General features: G+C 31.3%; 1 protein-coding gene across 1 annotated transcript; it reads right to left on the reverse strand.

Moving 5' to 3' along the window:
- Positions 1-2121: 2121 nt before the first annotated feature.
- On the reverse strand, positions 2122-20804 carry LOC148612250 (endoplasmic reticulum junction formation protein lunapark-B-like). The gene is made up of 11 exons (XM_088593509.1): positions 20646-20804; positions 17500-17541; positions 16638-16825; positions 15892-15950; positions 12585-12625; positions 11988-12074; positions 11438-11483; positions 10616-10804; positions 9905-10078; positions 5949-6053; positions 2122-4716 (listed from the first exon to the last, which is right to left on the reverse strand). The coding sequence occupies exons 1-11, from the start codon at positions 20670-20672 to the stop codon at positions 4457-4459; spliced, it is 1218 nt and encodes a 405-aa protein (XP_088449635.1). The 5' UTR covers positions 20673-20804; the 3' UTR covers positions 2122-4456.
- Between the last annotated feature and the right edge of the window lie 181 nt (positions 20805-20985).

Consider the following 20985-nt stretch of genomic DNA (forward strand, 5'->3'; position numbering starts at 1 on the left):
CCAACTCATTGTACACATATACATTCAATAAATTGTTGATATTTTTATAACAAAACAAAGATTGTGGTCTAGAGGTAAACACACTCAGATGATATTGCTTTAGCTACAGTGAAAACTATGCAAACTAAACCCCTTCAAGACTGAAGCTTTGTTAAGTTAGGCAGGTGGTCGATTATACAAATTCAAAATGCATTGAAAACGGTATAAACGAACTTCAGAGGCTGTCGGATTTTGAACACACTTTAAACAATGATGTACCAATATTTCAACAAAACCACAATGAATTTTCCACAATCAATACCCTACAAAAATCACTGGATTATCAATTTTTCCATATGTCAAGAGATGGTTAAATTTCCAGATAAGAGAATATTTTAGCATCTTATATTGCAAGACATATATAAACATATTTTCTTAGAGCTACTATGCAAGTTTTAATGGACTAGAAACCAGACTGAAAAATACTTTCCCCCAACTTCGTTGGCAGGTAGGAAAATTCAATCAAAATTATTCCCCCAACTTTGTTGGCAGGTAGGAAAATTCAATCAAAATTATACTTAAAATTACATGTAATTATAAAAAAAATTCCATTTCATGGGATTAAAAAGATATAATAAGCATACTTGTACATCCATTACATTGCACAGATCTTATAAAGCACATTTAAGAACCAGAAAATTTTATTCAAGTGGTAAACATTTAAGCCCAGTAGAAAATGACTGGTTATGATATTAATACTAATCTAGGTTGGGTACTAAGTATTTAAATAGATTTCTATGCAGAAATCTGCCCAACATTATATCATGTCCTACTTCAATACCTCTTTGTCCTTTCATATGCTGTCTTTCATGATTGAATAGCTGTGCCTGTAGACCTTAACATTTAAATTTTATTACACATACATGTACATTGTGCCTACCCACGATGTGTTTGGATAGCTTGGGCATGTTGGAGACTCACTAGTACAATGGGCAGATTACTACCAAGAGATAAAATTAAATTACTCAGTAGCCTACACAGATATATATTAAAATTGAAACCAGACATTTTTAACTTGCCATTAGCAGATATAAATATCAAACATAACTAGAAAAAAGTATTTCAAACAAAATGATTTTCCATATTCCCATTATTGGCTATTAATAAAGAGAAAAAAATGTTTTTCCCTCAGTTTAATGCAGTCAAATTAAAGGTAATGTATGCATTAGTTGGAGTTTCTGTTTCTTTTGGTTATCATGCTGGGAACACAATATTTGACACCTAAACTTGATCAATGGTGCATGAATATCCCTGAACATACTTTGACATTAAATAAAATGGACTGTAAACAAACGTATTTCAAATGATACTTTATGATTTTTTCCCCAATATTCTTAAATGTGTGATGACGACCTTGACTACAGTAAAACCTGTTTTAATTACCACCTGCATTCAGCAATAACCTGTTTTAATGACACCTGTATTTGGTAATAACCTGTCTTAATGACACCTGTTTTTGGCAATAACCTGTCTTAATGACCACCTGTATTTGGCAGTAACCAGTCTAAAATGATTATGATTACAATATCCTATGTAGTGCATTCTGTGCAAAATTAACCTGCATATAAAGACCACCTGTCATATGTGACCATGATATTGCTCTCCATTGGAATATCACTTAAAGACAGGCTTCACTGTATAACGTGGACAGTGATGTTTTAAAAAAGAAAACAAAAGGTGATTTACAGTACTAGTATTTCATGAAAGAATATTGTAAAGTTTGGCTGCAACAATGCCTGAGACTAAAATCACACCAGTTATTGCAAATGCGAATTATTGGAGTTTTTTGTCTTTCAAATAATTCACCAATGTTTATAACAGCAAAGGATAACTTAGCCAAGCTAGGCAAATTGATACAGACAAACAAAAGAACTTCAATGAAGAATAAATATATAACAAGACATCATACATGTACCATGCCTTCTCAATAGTTCACATCATATATCTCCTTAATTTATACACTACACTGTTTTTTCTGTGTTAGATTTTGAAGCTCACTTCTCACATTCTAAGAGTGCATAATAAATTGCAAAAAAAATAGCATTTTTTTTCAAAACAATATAGCACCAACAAATATTTTGTCATGGCTTTAAAACATTACTTCTTCTGGGTACATTTCATCAGTAAAATCAAAACATCTAACATAAAATAAATAAACCGCTGTAGTTCTCTCAATGCACTAAGTTTTCCATCACACATCACTGTCAATAAATTACAAATCTGAAGAAACATTAACAAAACAGTCTCACCTGTACATGTATCTCAAACTTTCCTTGCACTTATGTCACTCAGCATACCTTAAATATAGTTAATCATTGAATAAGATAATAATTCACATTAAATCAGTACAGTGAAACCTATTTAAACCGAAACCTTTTCAGACTATACATTTTCTTCCAATAAGGCAGATATTCAATTAACAAAGATTTAAGTACCATTCTTTGTAAGAATCAGGCAATGGGTGGCACATCATATTTTTCAATTTAGTCTTTTTTCCTCAAATGTATGCAATACAAACTGAAAAGTTATTTGAATTTATACTAAAGCATCTGTGACATAGATATATTTTGACGGTTTATATAAGGAAAAAAATGCGCGAAAATTTTCCCTTACCTATCAATATTTTGAAAAGGCAAATTTCACAAACACTTTGATGATTATTTTTGGAGGTTATCAGGTATAAATACTTGGTTAATGCAATAAAATCTGTGTTTCTTTCCTTCATGTGCCACACCTTATACACATTTTGCCTGATTCTTAGACAGAGAAGTACTTAAAAACCATTGGCATTGACAAACTGAGACTTCGGAAGATGTCTAGTTTAGACTAGGTTCCGTTCAGACAAGTTTCACTGTATGTATAAATTTTAGCAAAGACAAAAAATTGTATGCGTGTGTTTCTATGTAAAATCAAAGCAGGCTGGTCCCATTTTATGGGTTTACAAAAGCTTTTTTAAATGAAGATGAAATCAATGTGTTCTATATGAATAAACCTTTTTGTTTCACAAACATACCTGGTTGCATGTGGCAAACAAAGCAGACATGGGCCAAATCAGATTACATTGAATTAAATTTATAGTAAAACAATCAAGAAGGAAAAAACAAACTTTGAAAAAAGCGATAGAAAATCTGGTCTGAATGAATTACATTTTACAATGTGACAAAAAAGACAAAAAACAGGATGAATCTAAAAATTCAAACATTACCCTAAAACTAAGTTTTGAAAGCACAAGCAAACCAAGGAAAAATAAATACTTGAAGAACAAAGCACAGCAAGAAAAGACAACAGAAATCTTCTTCATAATATCTAGTTACCTCCCTTATTACATACATTTTTTAATGTCAAGACTTCTTATCAATGCCACATTTCAGCATTTGTGACACTCACAAAAATTACATTGGATTTAAAGGTCAAACCCTGAACAAAGAATAATATATCACAGATTAAGTATAACAATTACATTTGCATTACTACAATACACAATAAGAGTTTTCAATACATGTATAAAAAAATGGTCAGGTAGAGTACAGGTTGGTGTAAAAAATTGACAGTTACCTGTATTGCATAAATTGGCAATGAAACTATGAAAACTTATGAATAATAAAGAAAAGGACATTTTTTCTTCTTACTTAAGGCAAAGTGCAAAGCTAAGAGCCAAATTTATAATTAAAGAAAAAGCTACCAAACATAAAGAAAAAATTTCAGTTTTGTCACAAATGCTTTAAAAAAAAAGCTTTTACAATGGCAAGATAATTTTGGCCAGGCAATTTAGTAACAACTGATTATTTCCTGGTATGGGTAGATGTGATGGGGTCTCTTATACAAGACCTGAGTAATAAAATTTGTTCCCGTAATATCATATGTAACAAATGTAAAATTATTTTCATAACAATGTTTCCATGTGGTGTCAAAATATAATAAACTTGGTGTAATATTACAGTTCTGGGAATATCTTGGAATCTGTACAGCGGTGACATACATGAATATTGAAACTTTTTCTTTTTATTTTTTACGTAATTGCACCATACAAAAATGCATGCAATAAAATTCTTAAATAAACTACATATTTATGACAATACAAGTTTGATTCATTTTAAAAATATTACTGCATACGTATTATTTTTTTTTTTTGGATAAACTTTAATAAATATCAATTGGAACACATTTCATCTTATATTCTGATATAATAATCATTAAAAATAAATATCGAATCATTCACCGTCAACTATGATTATCATTCCAGCTCTCCCATGGCCAAATCACATGGAAACATCCTCATGGATACGCAGAGCTGGTCAATTTTTATACATGTAAAAATAATAATACAGATCATTCAGTAATAAGCACTTCACAGGATTGCTGCAAACTTTAGACTAGCCCTCAAATGAATTAGACGAGGCACAGAGCACAAATATCATCAACTGGTTCTTTTTTCTTGTTCAGTTTCTTCATCTGTATGGACACCATTGACTGGAGGAAGAGAATCAGATTCGGATTGTCTCCCCTCCTTATTTAGTTGCCTCCCTTTGTCAGTATCTACTGTGGAGATACCACTATCTCTGCTGTTATTTGGTGCTGTGTTGTTACTCTTATCTTCATCACTTTGATTTTCTCCTTCCTCATCACTTTCATCTTCATCATCGCCCTCTTCACTATTGCTGCCTTCTTCTATTATCCCTGAAATAATTGAATTATTTCATGTCAGTCCCCCTTTTTTTAACGACCCCCATAACATAGCCAGCACTCCACAGTATTACAGAACTGCCTAATTTTGGTCTTTTAATCTGATGCTTTGTAACATTAATCACTTTAAAAAATTGTCAATCACCTGTAAATCTATATATCTAGAAATAGCTCAATCCAAGACCTTCAAGATGCAGTAAAAATTTTCTGGAAAAACATTACCCACAGCAAATAGGGTTACCATAGAAACCATGCAAAAATATGCAAAAATTAGCAAAAAAGTTCATAAAATCAGGTTTAAAAATATCAAATTTCCAGCAAAATATCTTAAATTTTTATTTCATCCCCTGAAACTGTCCAAACTTTTTCCTTAGAAAACCCTTCCTTATATGGGCATCGCTGGTTAGATTTTGAGCTAGTTCACTTTGTAATCCACTTAATAAATTTAGCATTGTAAACAATTGACTTACTTTTAATTTCACAATGAAGTCAAATTGTCATTGAAAAAAAAGCCCCTTTAACACTGAAAATATATAAAACATTGCAAAATACTTTTAAAAGTTCCCTTTTCAGAAAATGTTTTATAAACAATAGATTCTTCATTTTTAAACACTATAGCAACCATCGGTTTCCATTTATGTAATTTTTCACCCCTAGCTAAAAGTGCGAAACTAAACTAAACTGTGGAGTGCTGGCATAAAAAAATTCGAAAAAAAAGGAAAAGAAAAACAAGAGTACTTCTTCATATACAGACAGACAATGTGACAAGAAATAATTAAAATCTCTTAATGTGATTTAAGTTATTGTAGAACATGTCAACACAAGCAAGCCTTGAGGAAGAACGCACAGGTACTTCTTCACATAACCATATTTGGTTAAAGTCACAATTTACACACAGGCATTCTAACTTCAGAAAAAATGAATGAAGTTTGGGTTTCTTTTCACACCAACATACTTCTGCAACAGGACAAGTGCAGTTGGGTTAGCATAACCTCAGGATGTTTGAAAACAAATTCAATTAATTGTATTACAATACTAAATATTTTCTTATTGAAAAGAAAACCATCTGTGTAGGGGAGTATGACTTACTATTTTGATGAGTTTAGATAAAGTGATATTAAAATTTAATTCTAACCACCACTATTTGCAATGAAAAAATTACATGTACATTTTGTCTGGACACATATTACATGTAACTTGGTACATTATCTGCATCCAAACATTACCTGGTTTTTCTTGTTTTTTGGTAGCTGGAGGAATTTCAAGCTTCGGTGCAAATGGCCTCTGTTTCTTTGCCATGTTCATTTGATAACAGTAACAGCATCTGAAACCTAGAAAAAAGCCAGTTTTTTTAAATTTAAGTACCAGTCCATAAAAAATTCAGACACTGCCTATGGTAAGGTGTGTGATTCATGGTGTAGAAAAACCCACAGAACAAATGATTTTTTTTGGTCTACATATGCTATATTTTTATGTGAAAATAATCCTTTCTGTATTTAGATTTGTACTTTTGAAAAAACTACACTTCAACCTCCCACTTAAATCAACCAAATCATACCAAATTAAAAACGATAACTCTTGCAAAGCGCTATTTCATGTACAGTCTATATAAGTCTATAAAAAATATAAATAAGTTCTAATCAAGAAATTTAACTAAATTCGGTGGGTTTTGATATGCATGAATAACCTGTCTGATTTTTATAGAGCCTGCTACTTAAGTATTGTCTAAGAATCTGGCAAAATGAGTATCACGAGTGGCACATAAAGAAAAGAAACACAAAGATTTTAATGCATTTTCCAAGTGTTTTTACCTCATAACCCCCAGAAAGTGATTGTAAAGTTTGCCTTCTCAAGATAGTAATTCATCAAGTTTAGTTGAAATTCAATATGAAAAAATGGAAGGCAAATTTTCCCACACTCTTTCCACATATCAGTAATAAAAAAATCTATATCACAGATGCTTCAAGAAAAATTTATATAGCTTTTCAGCAGTTTTCTGTATGTATTGGATATATTTCAGGCAAAAATGACTAAATTGGGAAAAATGATGTGCTACCCATTGCCTTATTCTTACAAAGAATGGTATTTAATAACTGAGATATAATACAATTCATATAGGTCCAGAAATATCAAAAAGTGACCAAAAAAAAAAAAAAAACCAATATCAAAAAGTGCCAAAAAAAAAAAAAAAAACCGAACTAGAATGTTGTTTAAGATCTCCAAAAGTAATTAGTATTAAAAAACAAATAGAAACTTGCTTTGTCATCATTATGGGAAAAAAAGAAAATAATAATTTGCACATCTCATATAAATAGTAACAAGGGAATAATAAAGTGTTACGAGTATACAGTGAACAATATATGAGGCGTTGTATGAAACACCTATTTAAATATATTAATACCGTATGGTCAAAATGTAAATAAAATTGTCAGACAGGAAGTTGATGTCAGCAGAATCCAAAATCATATCCCATTATGAGACTCATTTATAAAAAAATGTGTCGAAATATCAAGTGACTGTGACAACTAGTTGCACAGAATACTGTAACAAAAAAAAGGGTGACAGACAGACAGACAAGGGTAAATAAAGAAATTTCCCTTACTTTGGAGTGGGTGTATAACAGAAATGTTCTTAAATAAAACAGATACACAAGGTGTATTCTCAGTCTTAAAATAACTACCGTATTTTCCAGACTATAAGTCAATATTTTTTTTTTCAGCTAAGTGTCAGCCTCCACTTATTGTCTGCTTCGACCTAAGGATTTTTCAAGAATAATGTTCATCAACAATGCATTTCATTAGATTTGTTTTTGATTGCTTTAATTCAAAATTTTTGGTAAACTGCAATCAACGAAAGCTGTCACTCAAACAGTCAAACCGGCAATCGAATTCGAATATTATTGATCATTGCTGCTATCCTTTATGAATGAATACAATGATGTTAATAAAAAACTCTGAAACCGTTAAAATATATAAATAAACTCTAGAAGATACATTTACAAAACTCTTTTTATTTTTAACTTGGAAAACATTATCGAGCGTTTTGGAGTTATCAGTTACATCATACAGAATATTCTCAGCCTGTGAATATTACACACAATGTGTTTTGAGGGAATTTAATGGTTTTTTTTACATAATTGGTATTTTTTTGTACTTGCTTAACACAGGAAAAGTACTAATGTGGAAAATTATTGGTTGCGAACATTGTTTATATTTTTCAAAGAAAAAAAGTTTAAACCCACAGGTCCCAAAAAGTGGATAGCAAATATGTAATGGTAAGTAAAATGGTAACACTTTCATGGAACGAACAATAACTTGAAGTTACAGTTATGCTACTATTATTTTGAATTGTCCCATCTCAAAGCTGAATCCATTGAACAGTTTTTTAAATATATGCATTGAAATATACTCCTTCAAAGTATCTACTTTAACAATAGTTTGGATTCTTATAAATTTCTTGCACATGTTTTCATATTATTTAAAATATACATGTACAAAAAGTATATATAGTTCTGATGAAACTTAATGCACTTCAGCCATAAGTATAATTCCAGTAGAATCAATTTTCACATAAAACACTCAAATTGGAGCTGTAAATCATAACACTTAATCCAGAACAACAATTACAATGAAAATAAAATTAAAAAATATTCTCCATATAATTCCAGTTACATGTATATCATTTCACATAATCCCTAGCTGTACTTCCAATGAGAAAAAAAACAATTAATCAAAACTTTAATTCAGAAATAAAAAAAATGTACAAAACTACGGTAACGAAAATCATTGCACTTTAATAATCCACTAAAGTTTCAAGGAAAACAGCATTTAAATCCAAAGCTATAAATTCTATGAACTGCACTCAATCCAAAGAAGTTTCAATGTAAATAACAGTTATTCCAAATCTCATTCAAATTTCATTGAAATCATTGCACTTATAATCCCAAATTATAATTTCAATCAAATTCAATTTACTAAATCCCAAACTATAACACAAATGAAAATTATTATTAACATGATACTTAATCCTAAACTATGAAAACCAGTGCAGTTAATCCGGAACATCATAATTCCAATGGAAATCCTTCACAATTAATAAAGCACTTAATTCACTTTTAAGCTTACTCATACTCAAAATTGAATAAAATAAACTCATAGCACTATTTCAAGAATTGTAATTCACGTGAACCTCAAACTGTTTGCATTTTGTGTAACACTTGTTCCTTAACTATAGTATGAATCACATACTTTCCATAAAAGGGCACCTTGGTAGGCCTATTCCAGTTTTATGAAGGAGGGAATAAATATTAATTGAGTTCTCATTTTTATAATAATATATAAGACTTCTGTGCAATGTAGTTAAGATAAAATAAATACTTCTATATACTATGGTTTTCAACCTTGTCAACAAAATACAATACAAAATTTAATTTATTAAATTTGAACTCCCCTCACCAATGATAAATAGAATAGCCCAAGTAGCTGCTTCAGATTTAAATAACTAGGAGCTAGCTATACAAAGATTCATACGGGATTATTCATCAATAGCAACTGGTCAGTTTAAATGTCCCAATAGCTTTGTCAATCCTTTGTATTTTTCAGCAGATTAGTAACAAAAGAGTGTCATGGTTGTAGGAAAGTCACTGTAAAGTGTTAACTAAATGGCTAATTGCAACCAAATTTGCAGGTAACAATTATTTTTTATTGTATTTTGTAATACCACATAATATTGTTAACTAATTACCGCTAGTTATTACGACCAATTCATCAAACAAACTTCCCGCATATTTCACACATGGCAGCCCACATTTGACATGTATACAATTTTGTACATGGCTTCAGAGCCATTGACATGCCATTCAATAAAAATAATTAAACTTGCAGACAAAGTACACTTTAACAAAAACACAGATATTTATTTAATTCAGAAATCTTATACTTAGTAACATCGCTGGAATAATATGCTGTTGAAAACAAACCAGTCAACTCGGATCTCCGCTGACATGTACGATATAAATACACACATCTGACCCTTGAACTTCGACTTATCTGCCAAATTCGACTTATCTATGTTTTTTTCGTCAATTTTTGTCAAAATTGGGCAATTTGACTTATACTCCACATCAACTTATACATCTGGAAAATACGGTACACATTCATGTAAATAATAAAGTGGTACTTACTAACATACTCAAATTCTTCTTTCAAGGCCATTCCATTGTGAGAATGGCAGAATTTACAAATTAAAGCATATCTGTTTTGTGGTCCATCTCCAACTAGATATTCTAATATCTTGTCCATGGTTGATCTATCTCTTGGTAATACAGGTCTTGGTAAAGGTGGACCTCGAGCTTGCTCTACAAGAATAGAATCATTGATCAAATAAATTATAGAGAGGCTCTTTTATATTCTTTTCATTTATCTCTAAACATAGCAGACAAGGCAAGCATGCAACGCTGAGACCACAGAAGGGGTGGTAGCTAGTTGATGACATCATTTTTATTGTTAAAATCATAAATACTTTGTACTTTTTAAAAGAAACTGAACATTCTGTTAACTAAAACCACAAAGTTCAAGTATTTTTCTCTATTTTTAAGAAAATTAGCATTTTTGGTAAGCTATTAGCTTATTGTATGAAAACTCATTTTCATTTATTTCCATTCATCTTATTTAACATATTTTAGTAGAACCTGAAATTGATTTTTGTCCCTTTGACAGCTTTTCCACTCAAACTAGAGAGAAGGAATGCCACTTGTCTTAATACATAAGCCAGTCTGGAACATAAATAAGAATGACAGTTTTGTCCCTCAAACCCCACATTCTAGGTAAATTTAACTAAAAAATCCTTTTAATATCTAATGTGAATAACGTAAGACCTGTGTTAATATTCTTACCGAAACTACCATTCATTTGAGGAGTAGCTAAAGCTCTAGGTCTAACACCTCCTCCCTGAGGTAACCTGGGAGTGACCATTGGTGTACCCATCCTAGGGCGAGGTGTCTGCTGTCTCACTGGGTAAGGTGTACCTGGTCTCATTACTGGCATCTGTTTGGATGTGGACGGAACATTTCTCTGCCTCAAAGCTGGAAGTTAATAAAACATATCTGTAAGTCAAACATGATTTCACAAGCCAACAAAGAAGTGTAGACTGGCACAATCAAAGGTGAATATCAGATGAAGAAGTAAAATTGTTTTTGATAAATCCAGATTTGATAAAAAGTGGGATTTCACTTCAAATCGAAAGTACACATGTAAATGATGCCAGATATATATTGTTTATGAAAAAAAGCCAATATTTCTAAAACAAACCTTAAAAGATTGTTTTAAAAGTAATAATTGACTCACAGAAAACAATCTGGTAACCTATTCTTTACCATGACAGTGTTGGTGTCAATTACTCACTTATCACTAACATATGTATTAAGAAAAAAATCAATGACTAATATCCCCATAGAAGTCTTTACTATTTGATCTTTGCACATGGTTGGAAATTTTATTATTAGAATGGAAAAAATTGATATTTTTGACAGAGTAATGTGCCCTTAAAATGCATTTCATTTAAACAATATCATATTACCTCATTGACAAAGATAAGAAAATCTTGTCATTGATCCACGAGTCTGACACAGCAAATAGTCAAAATGCAAAGTCAAAAGTAATGGGTTATATTATATAATGTTTCACTCACTGCCTGATTCTTACAGAGACTGACATACCTGATCCTGCTGTCTCTACTTTTGGTGTTATCAAAGGACCTGGTGTCTGTAATAAAATTTGTACCAGAATGTTAACTTACCAATGAAAAGATCATGGAAAAACAAGTTTTATAGTTGATGCAAAAAATACAGGAATGACAGCAAAGATGCATCAGTTTTCATGCTTGATATACTCCCAATCATACAGAAATCTGATAGCGTACAGCAGCTAAAATCACTTACAACCTATGCCTAATCTATACAAAATAATAATAATAATAATAATAATAATAATCTATATAAAGACAGACATCAAATTTTAGAGGGAACTAATTTTGAAAAAAAATTATGATGGATGGAATGACAGGCAAAGTGATTCCAAAAAACCATCCACTGGTTGAGTTGGGGTACATTATTTAAATTTTGACTTATGATTTAACTTGAGTTCAATCAATTTTTTTCTATCTGTTTTTTTTTAACAGATGTTAATAAAATAATATTATTCGAAATGACAAAAAAAAACAATGTTCCTTATGTTAAACAAGATTTTTATCTACCACTGTATAAATACCTCTAATTGTTTAAATCTAGCAGGATCATATTTCTGTAATATTTCCCTTGCTTTCTTGTATGTCTCTTTTTCCATCACCTCTTCAAGCTGAAAAAAAAAGGAAAAGACAAATGCTGACATAAGACTATAAATTGAAAACAATAAAAAGCATATCTAACAATCTTTCAAATCAGAATCAGTTCTTCCAATTGTTTTATGAAAAAAACTCATTGGTAATACGATTTAATTTTCTCTAAAGAAAAAAAATATGATTTAAGTAGGCACTCCATTGGTATAAATAACTTTAATCACAAAATTAAAAGAAAAATGTATATTATCAGGTGAACCCTCAAAAATAAATTATTTGGAGAAAAAAGTGAAACATCTTGGTGCAAAGCAGAACAAAATGAACAGCCAGATAATTAGGGCAAAAGGACTCAATACAAGGTATAAATTGTGTTAAAGACAAGCAAATAATAATAGATTGAGGCTTTGAGTAAGCAGTAATATGGATTTAATTTACAAGAAAAATATCAAACTTGTATATTTTTTTTTGCTTCAATTATAGTTACTTTAATTATTAACCAAATATATCTTCATTATATAAAGTGCACTTACTATCTTTTTCTTTTCTTCTTGTAACTCATTTAGTGCTGAATCTAAAAATGAAACAAACAGACAAAATTAGAATTTGTTTTTGCCTTAAAATTGTTGGTCTCCCCCTTTTCCATGAAATGTTGAAAAGACTATGGAAAATCAATAGAGGTATTATTCAAAACTGAGCTTCAGTAAGTAACAAAGAGACATCTTTTAATCCATAAAACACTAAAAGCTATACCAAGACTACAGGTACATTTACAATCTGCTTCAGTGGAATATTTCATAAAATTTCAAAGATATTAAAGACTTCAACAAAATAAATCAAATAAAAAAATCCTGATAACATGCAGAACTACATACCATGTCAAAACTACATAAAAAGTTTAAAGGGAATTCAGCTTGGTGGCTTTCATGGAGTTGGGCTTATCAGGGTTCTCACTAGGATTTTACATGGTGAGTATTGGGACTCATCACTTTTTGGAAAGGTGAGTCCCAGATGAAATTAGTGGGTCCCACCCTTTTTCCTGGTTTAAAACCAGTTCCAGTGCTACATTCATTATTTTAGTGTGTACATCAGTACTACATACATTGTACATGTATATACAATCATACAAAACCATATCTCACTGCAATTATGCATGTCATCCATATTAAATTGTGTTGAGTAAACTCAGCATCTTTTTTATTTGAAAACAAACTTGTTATGTTTGCTGGCTTAATGATATAGCTCCATATATAACATGTATTTAGTTACATGTACCTACATGTAACTACATTTATAATGCTAATGGTCTTGAAACTTTCGCTTGAAAATAGACTGTAATCATTGTTGACTCATGTTGAAACTCATACATGTACCAACATTGAAATAACAGGTCATTTTAAAGAACCCCAAAATTTTTATTGGCTAATGTGGAAATAAAAAAACAAAAATATTGTTGGTCATGCACCTCACAGTACAGTTGTGGCTTCAAAGCCAATTCATGACCATGTGAATTCTGGTCTTGTGACCCAATAAATTGTTGATTTACATGTATGACTTCTATTTTTTTCACATTGAATATACATTGCATCTTAATATATGTACATGTACATGTGAACATTAAACTATAAGTTAAAAAACTTTATTAAAGACATTTCTGATATTCCATTACATATAATTTTTTTTCCCTTTTAATGGGAAGATAAAAAATGTTTCCACAAAAGACTTTCCTTTCCTCAAATTATTCAAAACTAGACATGAAACATTAGCTTTAATAAATTTGGCTTCTGTTTAATCTCAAAATTTTACCCCAAGCCGTGCAATCACCATTATTATGTAAAAATCTATCAACTAGACTGTGACTAGGTCTAATTCCTGTGCAGTATTCACAGTTAAACATAAACAACTAACACCTAATTTAAGTGAATCTTAATTGCTGATAATGAGTGTGTAAACAAATAACACTAATCATCTTTCATCTATTATAGACTGACCCCATTTTTCAGTTTCAACATAAAACAAACAATAATTGCCTTAATTAAATGAAGACCTAAAGAAGATAGCCAACTGTGAAGTAAAATTGCAACATTAATTTGGAATGATCTGTATTTCTAATTTTGATTATGTAATCAAGATGTCACAAAAGTACAATGATGTACAGGTAACAAAAATCCAGTTCCGAACAGATTTCATAGTGAAATAAATCTGGTTCTTCTTAATATAATTTATTTTTACTCATTTTGGAATTATTTGTCACAACTTTTTATCAAAAACTTTATAACACATTTTTTTTCGTTAATTTTTTTCAGTTAAAAAAATTGTATAATAACATCATGTATAAATAACTGTAAACTTCTGGTTGTCCAGTTGTCAAAAAATGTTGAACAAACAGTTTTTCTACGATTTTTAGGATAGTTTTAATGATTTTTAAATAAATTACAGATGTTAGGATGCAGCTGATATTGTGAGTACGCAATCCTGAGGACGCACAATGTTTTAACTTGACACATCTAGCAAGTTTTCCTTGCGTCCAGGATGGGTATGTACACCTTATCAAAAACTCTGGCTTATAAATATGTGACGAACAGGACACAAGCAATATGTCACCAAAGTGAGGGGAACATAACTACTAATTCCCTGTATTAAAGTAGTTTTGATTAACAACTACAAAGTACAACATTTCCTACATTCAAAGGGTTATTATAACTAACTAGAGAACATTGTTCTGGTGAACATTCTTTTTGAAGTTAAAAGGATCATAATACCTAAATTGAAAATGCCATATACATGATAATCATGAACTTGGCGTGTTTTTTATGGTAAAAAGCATTTTTAGATTTGAGAAGACGGGTTGAAAGGTCCAGCAGGGGGTATAAAAAGTGTTTCTTTTCATTTAATAAGTGTTGCCATGATCAAAAGTCACTTTTGCTGGACTGTCCTTTGATGTTTAAATTCTTCATGTTGCCATTCATTTCATAATACCATTGTTTTCATTTACCATTTTTTAAAGCAGAGGACGCTTACCCTACCGGTGCACCTGGTCCATGCTCCCAGTTTTTAGTGGAGTCCGAGTTGCTCATTTACTTTTGTTACTTTATATGTATGATTTTAGTTACTTTATGTTCTTTGTTGTGTATGTCTGTTTTCCATGTCTGGTCTTTGTCCCTGGATTACATTCTTTTGATTACCGCTATAACCTTGGTTCCCTTGATTACGCTTTAAATACTTAAACTACATTTAAATAGCTAAATAGGTATTAATGCACAAATTGAAATAAATAATGCCTTAAGGGGGTAGAACTACAGTAAGGGACATAACTCTTGAAATCAGTGATGTTTGAATCATATTCAATTTCCCTAAAGCTTATCAAGCTTTCATTTGAAACAGTATGAAACCAATCCAAGTTACTTTGATGCTTACATGAAATTGATGTGAAATGCTGAAAACAAACATTCCAATGATTTGTAAGAGTTGTGTCCCTTACCCTAGGTCTACCTCCTTAAGTAAAATTTAAAAGGAGAGCAAAACCATGCTCACATTAGATGGGTGGTATTTTTACAAATAAATTTTACACAAAATGATCTACATTAGGATATTTTAATCACAGTCTTTTGCTGAATATAGGTGGTCACCAAGGTAGATTTCACTGTATATATTATTAAATAAATGTATATATACCTTTAAAATGATTTGACATAATTTACTTTAGAAGTACAATTTGTAAGCTTGATGACTTTCTCAAGCAAAACTTACAGGTTTCTACTTAATTGTTAAGTTTGTTGGCTCTTCTTCATTATTTCGACTTACTTTCATACTAATTGAAGGTTATATTTATAGCATTACCATTTTTTGTTATCCTCTTGACATAGTACCAATGAAGAAATTTTTTCAGTAACCAAATTCTGAAATAAAATAAAATTATAAATATATTCACACATGTGCATCATTCACATAAACTCATGTTAAGTTTAATTAATATATGACAGACAGTAATCACCATTTTAAGTTATAGGGACATAATAAGATCTTTTTTAATCATCTGTGAAAAGTATTGCATTTAGCATGATTCTTATTCATTGTTGAAGGTAAGATGGTACAGATGTACCTTCTACTTGGATTAATTTTCTTGTGACTCATTGGGTTGTTTTCTCAACTCTCATGGACATTTCTCCTTATCTTTGCTTCACTATTTCAATTATCTAATCAGTAGTAAAAAAATATTGATACATGTAATTCACTTCTAAACTTGGATGTAAATGCATGACCATAAAAATGAATTAATTATAATATCTGTCCCAACAAAACCATGAATAATCCAAAACCTGTCTAAACCAGCTACTTGTATAAGTCCTATTATAAATGCATGACAGTGAAACCTGTCTAAACCAAACCCATAATTATCTAAAACCTGACTGAACCAGACACATCTTAAAATTCCTTACATCAGTTTAAATGTATTTGAACCCTGTTCAACCAAACACCTGTCTAAACCAAAACAATTTTAAAGTCCTATAAGGGCTTGGTTTAGACGGAGTTCACTGTAATTTAAAATCTTACAATATAGGGAAAGAGTAGTAATGAAAACTTACAATATAGGGAATATAAGGAGTGGTGATGAATGAAGTAATCGCTTGGTCCATGTGTCTGGTAAATAGTAGAAATAGAAGATGAATGCGGCACCAATGTATAACACAATGGAATAAAGAATTAGACGACCAATTGATTTCTTCTGTCGTTCCTGGTTCTGTCTACGAAACTGTTGAAGACTGGTTATCTTCTGCCATAATGTAAAAACATTAAAATCATAAATTAGTTATCATTGTTCATACACATATTTGATTGTTGTGTCCTCCCCACCCTCCCCACTTTGAGAGTGTTTGAGGTCATATAACTTTTGTTACTTTGTATGCATAATTTTAGTTACTTTATGTTCTTTGTTGTGTAAGTCTATTTTGCATTCCTGGTCTTTGTCCTTGGATTACATTCTTTTGATTACCGCTATAACCTTGGTTCCCTCAATTACTCTTAAACAAAAAAAAGATAAATGATTCCAATCCTTATATATTCAACTCCTTGATAGACGACAAAAAATAGGTTACTTATATATATACAAACCTTGATGAAACTTTATTTAAGTCCTATAAAGTATTTTTAATCACTGAATGCCGTATGGAAGGATAGAAAGAGAAATGGACTAATAGATGGAAGGACACTCAATTATAAAAAAAGAACATATAAATAAAAATTTCAAGTATATGAATATTAAAGGCATCTGATCTCAGTTATGCAAAAGATCAAGTACACTGTGTAAGGTCATATCAGTCCACATTAATATAAATTTAGTTCTTTTGGACCTTGTAGGACTAATATGTCCTCAACTCACTGAAACTCATAAACACCTCAAACATTCAGAAAAGAAGATCTAGCCAAATCTGAATAATCATATATTACCTTATCAATGTCATTCAATACCTCTATTGTTGACTTCTTTTTCTACAAAATAAGAATTCAGAAGTAATCATGCATCTCATATCTGTTAATACAAGTATCATCAGGGGCGTAGCTCCATATACGCAAAAACCCACTTGCGTACACATCGAAAAATTAGCAAAAAATAAAAGGAATGTTATTTGCTGTTCAATACCAGTCTAAGATAGTACCTTTTGATTTTTAAATACTTTTTCATCTAGGATGGGTTGTTCTTTCTAAGACATAATAATACTTTTTCTTCTATGCCAAAAATTTCCATTCCTGTTATACTTTCATATATATGTACTGTCATCATGGATCCAGAAGTGGTAAAAATTCCGGTCAGTGACCGACAAATTTTGCAAATGTCCGACGACCATTATCCAATATCGGACATAAAAATTGTCAACTCTTATAAATTTCAGTCTGTGTGGTTTTACTAGTGTATAAACATCCTGTCTACCTGTCTCATAATTGTTTATTGGAAATAGATTGATAGGTGTGTGTCAATTTTAGCTGATGTTCAGCCACCTGCAACTGTGATTTACCTGTAACTGATCAGCTGATTGCATAATTGAATTAGCGATACACATGCAGCCCCATTGCATAAACGAATTAATTGAAGTGACTTGGACAATTTTCATACATTTATTACTTGATTTATTAAGAAAAAGATTGAGATGTCCATCGATCATTTTCCTGCTGATCTTTCAGAGGTAACGAAAGCACATATGGTGCAGAAACTTTGAATCAGTCGTATTTTGCAATTATTCATTGAATGAATCTTTTTAATACAGAAGTCAACGTCCCATTTAAATCAATATACAAATTGTATTCAATATTTTCTTTTACAAATAATCAACTCTTTTTCATCACTCAGAAGTTTTCGGCTGTTTGCCGATGAGATAAGAAAATCCAAGAGATACAATATTTTGTTTACATGTTGGAATGTCCACATGTGGTCAAAACCGAACTTGTTCAGATATTTTATAAAAGACAGAGTATGCGATGAAATAACACAAATTCTAATATTTATCTTAAAATAACTACATGTACATGAACAAGTTTTTTTTGTTTTGTTTTTTTTATGAAGTTTTTCGAACTGAGCAAGAATGACACAAAGTCTGCTGAAGTTTGATAAAATGACTAGCATGGGCTGTCAAAATTTTCTGACCCTTGACTGTCATCCAGTATTAAAACCAGAATTACGGATTTCAAGTTCAAAATAGCAAACAAGAATACGAAGGTGTTTGTCCACCTTATCCTAACATATATAAGTCTGAGTGACAGTGAAAAATACAGTGTAATGACAGAAACATGAGGAAACGTTTACCATTATATACATGTAATTAACCTACCAGGTATGGATTGATCTAATAAAAATGAAATGTATCTTAACCCCATTCCATTAATTCATTCATGAGATGGAGAAATGTTACAAATGGATCATTGCCCAATGCACAGTAGATATATAAGAGTAATCAAGGGAACCAATATTCTAGTGGAAATCAAAATGAAATCCAGGGACACTGGCCAGACATGGAAAACAGACAAACACTACGAAGAACATAAAGTGACTAAAATAATACATTCAAAGTAACAAAAGTAAATGAGCAGCTGCACTTAAAACTGGGATCACACCCAGGTGCACTGGTAGAGTAAGCGTTCTCTGCTTTTCAAAAAAACCTCCGCCGAGTTGCTCATAAATATTCAAGTCCAGGGCAGACGTAAGGAGAAAGTTAAACTATGGAACATTGAACAAATAAGTTTTCATGGTGCAGAAGGATACACCGTAACGATCCACGAGATCATGACGACGACTATTGAACTTTTGTAGTGATGACTTCGATCTTGTACTTGTGAGATAAAGATGTATGTTTGTTTCCTAGGATCTTATAGTCACGTTCTTGGTTTCGCTGGTGTATGTCTGTCTGCCTGTTGCATTTATTTTTTTACACCTGTCCCAAGTCAGGATTGTCTGGTTCCTCTGTTAGTCTTTTTTTCTACTAAAGTCTTCTTTCCTGTCGCTAAAATACATGCATGTAAACTACTGTCAACACAAATTTGAATTTCTCCACTCTCCACAGTGGAGATATTTTGAGTGGAGTCACAATGTCTCTACTCTCCACAGTGGAGTCACCATTTCCAAAATTGTATAAAATTAACTTCTCCTGTCTTTATGCCAAGATATATTTTATGGTTCTAGTAGTTTAATAACATTTCTGTAATGGGTAGAAAAAAATACTGAAAACTATTGAAATTTGGCAATTTTATCCTGGTTTTTACTTTGGTGGAGTCACAGTGGAGGACATGAGTGACTCCACTGTAAAGAGTGGAGAAATTAAAATTTTGGTTGATAGTAGAGTACTGGTACATAGTATAGTGCTGGGCCTGTGTGCAATGTTTTCCTTTGTCTTGAGGCTTTCCTTGTCAGAGCTGCGGTTCATTGAAGACCCTGGTTGTTCACAGCTACAGGCTATCCATGAGTGAAAATAGGGATTGATGAAAAAAATAATTGGAGCTTCTATCGTGATTAAGTTATTCAATGTCATTGAAATTGTATGTATCGACAAGATCACATTTAGTTCAGTCAGAGCCTTACTGATTCCCATGAAATATATTTTTTCTAACAGCAATTGAAGTGCCAGAAAAAGGTAATCTGCTCCAGACCCCCTCTCATAATGCCAACTCTTCGAGGTAGTTGTGATCCTAATGATTTGTTTTGAGTACACATCATTTAAGCCTAGCTATGCCCCTGATAATGAACATCTGTGCATCAAGAACAAGTACAAACAATACACATTTTTGTAGAATGTTGAGTTTGGATTTACTTAAAAGTGTAAGTTCCAAAGTAATATCTCTGAATATAAACAAACACATTTATTTATTACACGAGATCTACTAAAATACCAAAAAAATGTCATCAAAACAGGATTTCTCGCGTCAAATGATATACACTTAAAAAAGTTTTTGTAACGAATGAAGTATCGGCATAATGGAAAATAACTAGGTAGTTGTGATACACGATCGTGGAAAGAAGTGTAGTGTTGACTTGTCAAAATAATGAATCACGATTTGCGTTTTAGTTCTTTTAAGTCAGAAGATAATGAAAACAATACTACACATACTCTAAATCTTGAAATAATTAGCCCCATGGTTTACACACTCGTATCTGTCAGACTAATATAGTCGAAAGACGAAAATAATCGAACAGCTTGCACATTTCCCTTTTTCAATTTTTGGTGTTGAGCGTGCTGCCCTCTCTCCGGATCCGGAAGTACAAATGTGGTGACCAAACGTAACTTTCTGATTGGTCCAAAAGACTATATGAATATGAATTAGCCACGTGTTAATGTTGATAACTGAACTTAATCCAATTCTACTGATAAAAATAGCAGTAAGTACATCATATACCTGTGATACACGTATTATCATTTATCTAGTGCAGAGCTTTACTTAATACTCGGC

Source organism: Perna viridis, chromosome 7 (genome assembly GCF_037379345.1).
Source record: "Perna viridis isolate PV_CMFRI_1.1 ecotype Kerala chromosome 7, ASM3737934v1, whole genome shotgun sequence".
NCBI lineage: Eukaryota > Metazoa > Mollusca > Bivalvia > Mytilida > Mytilidae > Perna > Perna viridis.

Excerpts from the sequence above, each read along its gene's own strand:
- LOC148612250 (XM_088593509.1), bottom strand. The coding sequence starts at position 20,672 with ATGGGGCTAATTATTTCAAGATTTAGA. Across the intron at positions 12,626-15,891 it reads CAAGAGGATAACAAAAAATG|ATTCAGCACTAAATGAGTTA; the intron begins GTAATGCTATAA and ends TTTCATTTTTAG. Across the intron at positions 10,079-10,615 it reads TCAAATGAATGGTAGTTTCG|AGCAAGCTCGAGGTCCACCT; the intron begins GTAAGAATATTA and ends CTATTCTTGTAG.